This window comes from Oncorhynchus mykiss, chromosome 2, assembly GCF_057628025.1.
Source record: "Oncorhynchus mykiss isolate SJ-2025 chromosome 2, ASM5762802v1, whole genome shotgun sequence".
NCBI lineage: Eukaryota > Metazoa > Chordata > Actinopteri > Salmoniformes > Salmonidae > Oncorhynchus > Oncorhynchus mykiss.
The window spans coordinates 28,780,593-28,791,074 of NC_143023.1; the positions used below are offsets into that span (position 1 = coordinate 28,780,593).

Here is a 10,482-nt window from a genome sequence, read left to right on the forward strand (position 1 = left end):
GTTACACGCATTTCATCAAAAAGGAACTCGTAGTTCTTTTGAACTAACTAAAATAATAATCTGTATTTGTAGCATGGTAGTGATATGCAAAGAATATACACTCAGATATTTTTGCCTCGAGAGAACATCTATGATCATCTTATCTATAGCTAATCCTGCTTTGCTAGACAAATAAAAGATCTACATTTAACGTGATGAAGTTGCACACTATCATGGTGATTACATTCAAGTAAGTGCACTCAGTTCGAGTGGTGAATTTCAATACTTTTAATTAGTGTTATTTAGAGCACAAGTGGTGGCTCTAACTTCTAAGGTCACACTTGGCTCGGGTTGGAGTGATCTTTATCACTTGAATACCCTGGACTGGGAAATGGAACGTTAAAGAAATTACATTGTTCAGGCGATGGGTGGGTGTTGATGAGGGTGGATGGACAAAGTTTGTATAACAGACACACACAGTCACACCCCTCCCATATGGCACCATCCCCCACCTTTCCTCTCATTTCTGACAAACAATCTAAAAACAGATCCCGGTTTCCATGGTTACACGTTGCATGTATTTTGAGTGAGTATGTGAATCACTGGTGTTATGTTCGTCCGTATGAGCAGTAGGTTGTGGGTGCAGTAATCTCATGACAAGTGAAAAACGGCTACTCATTCATCAATGAATGCAGTGATTCAGAGGATAAACCGCACAATAATGTAAGAATTAGGAGTGACTCTCCGCTGAGTCTTAGCCAATGAGGCCCACTCAACTGTGTTATTTGTATGACAGTGCAGTGCCCTGGTGTGTTTTGAAACCAGAAAACAAACATCTAGGTGCCTGATGGAGACAATGGGGTTCAACCTTTTGAAAGTCAACACTCCGATCCAGTAGCTGGCTTAAAAAGTGATGTGCAAAAATGGAGCCCTGTCATGCTCTTATTCTCTACTTTCCTCTGTGTGTGTGTGCGTGCGTGTGCGTGTGTGTGTGTGCGTGTGTGTGTGTGTGTGTGTGTGTGCGTGCGCGGGGGGGGGGGGGGGGGGGGGGGGGGGGGTCTGCTGTCTGGCTTCCTTTTTTGTGCTAATATAACAGAGGAAGGAAGTAGGCGCCTTGACATATTTTACAGGGAGCTTCCTGAATAAAAACTATGATCTGAAGAAGGTGGGGGGGACTGGGGCACTTTAAGAGGACAGACACTTCCTGTGCAGCTGACAGGAGGTCTGAAATCATATCCTGAAGAATTCCCCCATATCACTCACTCCACCCAGAGAGGAGAACATTATAACACTGACGACCTTCGAATAGAAAATAAATGTGAGCCGCACATTGGAATTGGAATAACCAGGTGTGGGTTTGATGTTAGTTTGAGATATAAAACTGCAGTTTAAAATTAGGAGTTCTTATGGGACCTGTAAAAATAGAATGGTTATTAACCTCTGACACTATCTAAAAAAATAAAGGCCACTTTATAAAAGTGCTCTGGGATCACTGAATGAAGAATGGTAACATGTAAGCATGGAAATAGAAAGCAGGTAATGGAAGTAGGACCAGAGTAATAGTATGTATGTGTATGGATCTGTGTAGAATGATACTCTCACACACACACATTCTCTTGATGTCTGTAGTCTCACCTGCAAGGCCTCACTCAAACTTCTGTTGTGTCCGTCCACTACCACAAAGGGCCTGGTCCTCTCCAGTGGCTTGCCGTGCCTACTACCATGGTGGTGCTCTGGACCTGGGGACAGGGAGAGATGGGATTCATAGGAAAAGATTGTATTATGTCCCTTGAGGCGCTATATTCAGATGAATAAATCACTTTGATACTATAACATCAGTGGATGGAGAAACTATTTTGTTAATGCTAATAGTGACCCTAAAATCTAAATTCTCAGCTAATGGCAACCAGTTACCCAGCCCTAGTAGTCAGTGAACCCGCTTCCCCATGGGGCAATGCTAATGCTAAGATAAAGTCAGCCATATCCCAGATGGATATCCCTTAGTCGTAAGGAAAAACTAATGTGGTATACAGGCTTAGGGTAGGAAATGCAGGAAACCTACAATTTTCATTAAATGGTTTCAATATGCCAGGAAAAAAAGCTCAGCATCACAATCTTAACTAAGCATGTACAGTTCAAGCTAATTGCACAAACCAATCAGTGATGCCAGATGTGCTTATAACAGCTCATGCTCTCTGTTTCTTAGCAGGCATATCTTCTGACTCCTTTCTTCACACACACATAAAACAGACACAGCTGCATTAACTTCAGTACAAGAGGCTCTGTGTCCCCTGTCCGTTCCTAGTACAACTGTTGTCCAGAGCCTGTATTAGGCTAGTTATAGATGGCTGGCTGGCTGGCTGGCAGGTGTCTTGAGGACTAACAAGCAGCAGACCACCTCCCAGTGCCCATTTTACAATAGCCTACCTATGTACAGTTGAAGTCGGAAGTTTGCGTACACCTTAGCCAAATACATTTAAACTCAGTTTTTCACAATTCCTGACATTTAATCCTAGTAATTTAATCCTAGTAATCACATTCCCAGTGGCTCAGAAGTTTACATACACTCAGTTAGTGTTTGGTAGCATTGCCTTGAAATTGTTTAACTTTGGTCAAATGTTTTGGGTAGCCGTCCACAAGTTTCCCACAATAACTTGGGTGAATTTTGGCCCCTTCCTCCTGGCAGAGCTGGTGTAACTGAGTCAGGTTTGTAGGACTCCTGGCTTGCACACGATTTTTCAGTTCTGTCCACAACTTTTCTATGGGATTGAGGTCAGGGTTTTGTGATGGCCACTCCAATACCTTGACTTTGTTGTCCTTAAGCCATTTTGCCAGAACTTTGGAAGTATGCTTGGGGTCATTGTCTATTTGGAATACCCATTTGTGACCAAGCTTTAACTTCCTGACTGATGTCTTGAGATGTTGCTTCAATATATCCACATAATTTTCCTACCTTATGATGCCATCTATTTTGTGAAGTGCACCAGTCCCTCCTTCAGCAAAGCACCCCCACAACATGATGCTGCCACCCCGTGCTTCACGGTTGGGATGGTGTTCTTCGGCTTGCAAGCATCCCCCTTTTTCCTCCAAACATAACGATGGCCATTATGGCCAAACAGTTATATTTTTGTTTCATCAGACCAGAGGATATTTCCCCAAAAAGTACCTCCTTGCTGAGCGGCCTTTCAGGTTATGTCGATATAGGACTCGTTTTACTGTGGATACAGATACTTTTGTACCTGTGTCCTCCAGCATCTTCACAAGGTCCTTTTCTGTTGTTCCACGATTGATTTGCACTTTTCGCACCAAAGTACATTCATCTCTAGGAGACAGAAAGCGTTTCCTGCCTGAGCGGTATGACGGCTGCGTGGTCCCATGGTGTTGATACTTGCGTACTATTGTTTGTACAGATGAACGTGGTACCTTCAGGCATTTGGAAATTGCTCCCAAGGATGAACCAGACTTGTGGAGGTCTACAATTTTGTTTGAGGTCTTGGCTGATTTCTTTTGATTTTCACCTGATGTCAAGCACAGAGGCACTGAGTTTGAAGGTAGGCCTTGAAATACATCCACAGGTACACCTCCAACTGACTCAAATGATGTCAATTAGCATATCAGAAGCTTCTAAAGCCATGACATTATTTTCTGGAATTTTCCAAGTTGTTTAAAGACACAGTCAACTTAATGTATGTAAACATCTGACCCACTGGAATTGTGAGAGTGAAATATAAATGAAATAATCTGTCTGTAAACAATTGTTTGAAAAATTACTTGTCTTGCACAAAGTAGATGTCCTAACAGACTTGCCCAAACTGTAGTTTGTTAACAAGACATTTGTGTGGTTGAAAAACAAGTTTTAATGACTCCAACCTAAGTGTATGTAAACTTCAACTATACACTGAACAAAAATATAAACACAACATGTTTTCATGAGCTGAAATAAAAGACCGCAGACATTTTCCACATGTACAAAAAGCTTATTTCTCTCAAATGTTGTGCACAAATTTGTTTACATCCTTGTTAGTGAGCATTTCTCCTTTGACAAGATATGATACAGTCTTATACTCAGCTGGCCCCTCCCCAGATGTTGTGTTAAATGCTCTACAACAAATATTTCTTAGTGTCCAACAAGCTTTCTCTACCCATAACCTTGATCTGAACACCTTCAAAACAAAGGTCATGTGGTTTGGTAAGAAGAATGCCCCTCTTCCCACAGGTGTGATTACTACCTCTGAGAGTTTAGAGCTTGAGGTAGTCACCTCATACAAGTACTTGGGAGTATGACTAGATGGTACACTGTCCTTCTCTCAGCACATTTCAAAGCTGCAGGCTAAAGTTTGCTCTCTTTTCAGTTCGCTGCAGCTAGCGACTGGAACATGCCGCAACAAACATTCAAACTGGACAGTTTTATCTCAATCTCTTCTTTCAAAGACTCAATCATGGACACTCTTACTGACAGTTGTGGCTGCTTTGTGTGATGTATTGTTGTCTCTACTTTCTTGCCCTTTGTGCTGTTGTCTGTGCCCAATAATGTTTGTAACATGTTGTTTTGCTACCATGTTGTTGTCATGTTGTGTTGCTACCATGCGGTGTTGTCATGTGTTGCTGCCTTGCTATGTTGTTGTCTTAGGTCTCTCTTTATGTAGTGTTGTGTTGTCTCTTGTCATGATGTGTGTTTTGTCCTATATTTATGTTATAATAAATATATATATGCAGTGGGGAGAACAAGTATTTGATACACTGCCGATTTTGCAGGTTTTCCTACTTACAAAGCATGTAGAGGTCTGTAATTTTTTAATCATAGGTACACTTCAACTGTGAGAGACGGAATCTTCAGAAACCTTTGTTTGCAATTACAGAGATCATACGTTTCCTGTAGTTCTTGACCAGGTTTGCACACCCATCCCAACCGTGAAGCATGGAGGTGGAAACATCATTCTTTGGGGATGCTTTTCTGCAAAGGGGACAGGACGACTGCACCGTATTGAGGGGAGGATGGATGGGGCCATGTAACGCGAGATCTTGGCCAACAACCTCCTTCCCTCAGTAAGAGCATTGAAGATGGGTTGTGGCTGGGTCTTCCAGCATGACAACGACCCGAAACACACAGCCAGGGCAACTAAGGAGTGGCTCCGTAAGAAGCATCTCAAGGTCCTGGAATGGCCTAGCCAGTCTCCAAACCTGAACCCAATAGAAAAATCTTTGGAGGGAGCTGAAAGTCCATTTTGCCCAGCGACAGTCCCGAAACCCGAAGGATCTGGAGAAGGTCTGTATGGAGGAGTGGGCCAAAATCCCTGCTGCAGTGTGTGCAAACCTGGTCAAGAACTACAGGAAACGGATGATCTCTAATTGCAAACAAAGGTTTCTGTACCAAATATTAAGTTATGCTTTTCTGATGTATCAAATACTTATGTCATGCAATAAAATGCAAATTAATTACTTAAATCATTCAATGTGATTTCCTGGATTTTTGTTTTAGATTCTGTCTCTCACAGTTGAAGTGTACCTATGATAAAAAATTACAGACCTCTACATGCTTTAAGTAGGAAACACTACCGATTTTGCAGGTTATCAAATACTTGTTCTCCCCACTGTATACATTTTTTACCCCTGCGCCCGGAGGTCTTTGGCCGATTAAACAGCATGATCGTTACAGGTGCACCTTGTGCTGGGGACAATAAAAGGTCACTCTAAAATGTGCAGGTTTGTCACACAACACAATGCAACAGATGTCTCAGGTTGAGGGAGCTTGCAATTGGCATGCTGACTGCAGGAATGTCCACCAGAGCTGTTGCCAGAGAATGTAATGTTTATTTTTCTACCATAAACCACCTCCAACATATTTGAGAATTTGCCCCAACTGGGACAGAATGCTGTCCAGCGACTGTCAAGCCAATATCTAAACAATTAAGTGAAAAGGTCTTTCTTTACCTCTTCACCAGGTCGCTGGATGTTGGGCTTGACAGTCACTGGGCCATGTTCCAAGTCCGGCCTACACCCGAATTTACTAGAAACGTGTTATTGTAAGTATTTAGAAAGTAAAGGTATCAGATAAATATGAATTGTAATTAGCATGTATGCTAGGCTCCAGTATAGAGGGTTAACTGACTGTAGGATAGGCCTAAAATGTAATGTCATTTTGGGTGAATTTGAGAGTGCCCAGGCAAGGACTGAAATGACATTTTAATGACAGCTCCTTTGAAGTTGCCAAGGCTAAACTAGGGTTACTACAAATACCTACTTGTAAGTGAGGAGTGGGACGATACAGTTGTTGCGTTCAAAGGAGACAGCTTCTCTTGTGGCTTCTCCATCTCTGTCTTATTTGAGTTCATATGACTTTCCGCCAGCAGATATTCCTGCAAATCGGCATCGAGCAGCAATCCTAAACGGTTACTAGGTAACGTATTTGATTGAGTACCGCGAAATGTAACAGTCTCGAGTAGCACCAATGTTACCAGAGCTCTAGACGGAAACATTGTTGCGCAGTGACATTGGCTCGTGTCCATCAACTAATCCACGTAAAAGGTGTAAAACAAGGCATTCAAAAACGGAGAAAGGTCACAGGTTCTGTTGGAGGCAACTATACGGCTACCTCAATTTGCCTACAGGGGCAAATGTCAAGCGAAAGTCCATGATAGTATCCACAAATGCAGAGCAGAAGTGTTGCTTGTGCCAGTCAATCGAACGTGTAACTTTATTTCAAGAGGCTTCATTCACCTGCGCCATTAGCCCACACCATAAAGTCCTGTAACCAACCTCTAACCAAGCCCAGCTCGCTGTCCGTAGCCTCTGGCTGCCGTTATCGCAGGGTAATATTTCCAGTACCGTTACCTTCACACACAGAGCTACTACAACATATGTCCATTCCGTAGCGGAGATGAGCCCACTGTGATCTCGTTAAAATCCCAAAGTACTATTCAGAATATCTTAATTCCCGAAAGACAGACTGCTTCGCACATGCAAGATATTCGGGCACAAGACTGGGTGCGTGTATTACAGCGATGGTGTAATCGCATTTCAACCCCCGAACAGGGCGGGATTTTCTCTTGTGCTTTAACTCTTTACTGCCTGAATCTTTCTGCGGTCACATTCTAGACAGCCGCCTATTCTAACCTTACAACATTTCTATATAGCGAATTCTAAAATTACTAAATCGATGTATAAAGTCTTGCATTTTTAAGGCAATTAAGTGTGACTAAATTATGCAATTGTTTACCTTACACACAGACAAGCTATTTAATCTGATAATATCAAGTCATCCTATTGTCTGAACATCCCAAAGAATTAGCTGGATCTACAGTTTTGTCAATTGTCAGCATTGCTAAATAACAACTGCAATCTGCTGAAACCTCTGGTGAAACATATGCTATTGTTAGTCTAGTTGATTTAACGATTAATTAGTCACAGGAAATACAACTTTGGACAGGGATTCAAATAATGAAACAATTTCCTTCAGAACAAAACTTGAAAGAAATGAGCCAAGATAAACATTTAACAGTGTATAATGATCAACTGTTCATTCGGCAAGTTTGTTTTATTGCCAATGAAAAAGATTCAGGACCAAAACCTGTAATGGCCTAATATGCTAAATATCTTTACTGTCTGCATATAATTTAGGTGGTCACCCTAATAGGTGGTCGCCCTAACATAGTACATGTCTGTGTCTGAACAGCTCTCTACTGGGTCCCAGTTACTAGTGGGACACAGGTGGTACAGATCCTGCCCAGGTCCCTCCAGCACTGGAGCCAGTAGGCCGCCTGGGACTGTGCACTTCATGGCCCGGTCACCCCCCTGCCTCTCCCAACACACACAGCACCACCGCAGCCTGCAGCCCAGTCTGGACAACACCTAAACAGGAGAGAGTGGAGGTGAAGGGTAGAAAGAGAGAAGAAAAGGGGGAGGAATAGAGAGTGGGATGGGGAGTGTACAGTAGGTAAGACGGGGCAGTGTTAAATAACAGTACAATTCAATGAAAGGAACATATTTGCCCTAATTAGATTATTGGGTGTCACAGGTCATGGAATGAAAAGCATTAGTGAAGACAGAAGAGGATAATACAACAGCATGTAAGACCGGATGGAGAGAGAAGGGCCCAGGAAGGAGAGTGGGAGGGAGGCTGCATCCCAAAGAGTTTGTCTGTGTTTCTTTAGATTTGTGTTGGAGATCATTCCCGGAAAGAGTAAGCCCATTTGACTTCAAAATTAAAGGCACTGTCATTCTGTCATGAGTTATCAGAGTTCATCCAAGAGCCATCCCATCAACTAAATCAGGAAATAGAAGGGTTCAAAGACCTTTAGGAAAAAAAAATGTTTAAACTCTGTTTAATGAGAGAGAGTAGTTAAATACACACAGTACGCACTGTTCTCTCCTGTTCCTAGCTGCATGAGTCGTGTCCATTGCCTTTTGGTGTATGAGATGCGCCTCTTGATCTGCAGGTTATAAAGGAGCAGAGCGCGCCTCTTCTCCCGCTAACAGACAGGCAGCCACAGCAGAGGGTGGACAGACAGAGAGAAATGGGGCAGTCAGATAAATGACAGTGAGCTAATATCCTTTGTGTAGAACAGTAGGGCACAGACAGGCAAGGTGTCGAAAAGTTTCTGTTGAATGAGATATTTGAATCACCCTGAACATGGGTACTAGACTTCACCACTGCTGAATCAACACTCAATACTGTCCACCATAAGGATGCTTCTGGAGCACTGAACTCCTGAGGCCAGTTGGATTCATCTGTGAGCTGCACACTTTCACCATGTTGCACTTCTCTCCCACATGCTGAATGTGCAGCAGCTTAATTTTGCTTGATTTGTGAAACTAATCCCCTTCAGAGAGCATAAGGGGAGGACTAATAACAGTAATGACACTTCAGCTGATTTAGTGCTAAGTGAAAACACAGAGTGAAGGATTGCCCTCTATCTACTATGCCAGTCTCTCCCCTCACTGTAGTTTCTCTATATGTGCTTTCAGACTGGCATTTTGAACCCAGGCGGCATTTCAATTATGATCCTGGAATGGCGAAACACTTCTGGTTTTTGTTCCTACTTGATCTATCATTGCACTCACCTCATCTGGTGTCCCAGGTCTAAACCAGTCCCTGATTAGAGAAGAATGAAAATCAGAAGTGTATCGAACCTCAAGGGACAGATTTCACACATGCAATGCCTTTGAAAAACACTCTCCCTGTTGTGGAAATGCCAGCATGAAAAGTGTTTCTATCCCGCTTTCCCTCTGTTAATCTCTTACCCCCTCAAATTCTTAGTTTCTCTGCATGCAGTATACACTTCTTCGCCCCTCGCTGTGCAGTAATGTAGGTAGGGCTTCAGTATGAGCAGAATACGTAGTGTCTAATGCTATTACAATAAGCTGCTCTCAGGTAAGCACTGCTTTACTCGACACACACGAACGAGCCAGTGCATTTCTTACAGGATTGGGGGAAAAGGGCTACATTCACTCTGTGTACACATTGTGCTAAAGCCTATTGAATACATTGAATTATAAACTGGGTGGTTCGAGCCCTGAATGCTGATTGGCTGACAAACCCATATACCACGGCTATGACAAAACATTTATTGCTACTGCTCCAATTACGTTGGTAACTAGTTTATAATAGCAATAAGGCACCTTAGGGGTTTGTTACATATTGCCAAAATACCATGGCTAAAGTTGGTGCCTAAGAACAGCCCTTGGCCGTGGTATATTGGCCATATACCACACCCTCTCGTGTGTTATTGCTTAAATATACCTCCACCAGCAATGGTGCACAAGTTTGCATGAACAGATATATCCATTACGCCTGGATTAGGCTAGGTTTCTTCTTTTGGTCACGTTCCTAAATGCATGTTTATGGAGAACGTGCATTTTATAAGCCTACAGATTCCTGGACTTAATTTTGGTGTTCATCTGGAACAATTAAGGGATATTAGAACAGAAACAAGAATGTGCACAACTGGCCTTAATGAGGTAGCTCAGTTTAGCTGTTGAATTTCACACAAATAGTGTATGATGTAAATGAAGGCCAAGCTTTCGGTTAGGATATTGTGTTTAGAGGTATGGGCAGGAGTCAAGCGCAGGAGAGCAGAGATGTCCGAGTAGCATTTTTAATAGGCAAGTCCACAAACATATAGGTCAGGTACAATACCAAAATAAACGCCCTCGACAAAAGAGTAACCAGTTACTCACGGCAGGAGGAAAACAACGCTCCTTGAACTTAAGCACTCGGTAGAATACGTGAAAAGAAATAAGGCACAACCTCAACATAACACGAATAATCCCACACAAACCTAAGCAGGCAACAGAGGTAATTATACACACAAAAAGTAAAGCAAATGAAACCACGTGTGACAGAACCAAAGACAAAACTAAGAAAAGGATCGGTGATGGCTAGTCGGTGATGGCTAGTAGGCCGGCAACGCCAACCACCGCCCAAACAGGGAGAGGAACCACCTTCGGTGAACGTCATGACACTTTCTCCTGAACAATGATTTGTTTTATTTCTATTTATACTCA

The 10,482-nt window shown here is 42.6% G+C and overlaps 1 protein-coding gene across 4 annotated transcripts in view; it reads right to left on the reverse strand.

The window, feature by feature from the left end:
* LOC110486252 (disintegrin and metalloproteinase domain-containing protein 15) overlaps positions 1-7,061 on the reverse strand; it is a 36,886-nt gene extending 29,825 nt beyond the window's left edge. For all 4 annotated transcript variants that reach the window (XR_016485697.1, XM_021557720.3, XM_021557712.3 and 1 more), the window contains exons 1-2: positions 6,221-7,061; positions 1,615-1,718 (exon numbers count right to left, since the gene is read on the reverse strand). Coding sequence is in view for 3 of the 4 variants with exons in the window: in XM_021557720.3 (XP_021413395.3) it covers positions 1,615-1,718; positions 6,221-6,485 (369 nt within the window). In the remaining variant the exon portion in view is untranslated. The remainder of the gene's footprint in view (positions 1-1,614; positions 1,719-6,220) is intronic.
* Positions 7,062-10,482: the final 3,421 nt, after the last annotated feature.